At 76.8% G+C, this 565-nt stretch overlaps 1 protein-coding gene across 1 annotated transcript in view; it reads right to left on the reverse strand.

Moving 5' to 3' along the window:
- Nucleotides 1–565, reverse strand: part of ACR (acrosin) — a 26,441-nt gene that overhangs the window by 24,543 nt on the left and 1,333 nt on the right. Inside the window, exon 3 of the mRNA XM_012735068.1 lies at nucleotides 35–131. Within this exon, the coding sequence (XP_012590522.1) occupies nucleotides 35–131 (97 nt within the window). The remainder of the gene's footprint in view (nucleotides 1–34; nucleotides 132–565) is intronic.

Below are 565 nucleotides of genomic sequence, written 5' to 3' on the forward strand. Positions count from 1 at the left end.
GGCCTCGGCTGTGGGTGCAGCGCCCCTGCCTGGCCTGAGCCCGTCCCCGCCCAGACTCAGACGCAGAAACTTCTTGGGCTGGGCCTGAAGCAGGCGGTGCCCAGCCCTGGCTGCCCTCTGCTCCCCGGCAGCTGGGGACAGCGTGACCCCCACCTGAAGGAGGCCACCACGGCTTCCGGGGGACACGCCCGGAGCCTCCGGCCAGGAGGCGAGATCCTCCCGCGCCCTCGCTGCCCGCGGGCCTCACCCGGCACCCGACGGCCTGCCCAGACCCGCCTCCTGGGCCCCGCGGCCTCCTGGGGTGCCCACAGCCAACCGCCCTGCCAGCCACGACGATCGCCACGGCCACCGCCAGACCCGCCAGCAGACGCTGAGGGCCACAGCGCGGCCCCAGCAGGCCTCGGGGGAGCTGCGGGCCGGGGGTCGTGTCCCCACCAGGCCGCCCCGCAGGGGCCACCCCGCAGCTGAGCAGCCCTCCCTGTCCCCTGCCCGCAGGGCCAGGCTATGGGGCCAGGCAAGGGCGGCCTCCCGCTCACCCCTCGGCGAGCGTCCACGGGGCCCAGCC

This window comes from Condylura cristata, unplaced genomic scaffold, assembly GCF_000260355.1.
Source record: "Condylura cristata isolate star-nosed mole 26May11 unplaced genomic scaffold, ConCri1.0 scaffold00004, whole genome shotgun sequence".
Lineage (NCBI taxonomy): Eukaryota > Metazoa > Chordata > Mammalia > Eulipotyphla > Talpidae > Condylura > Condylura cristata.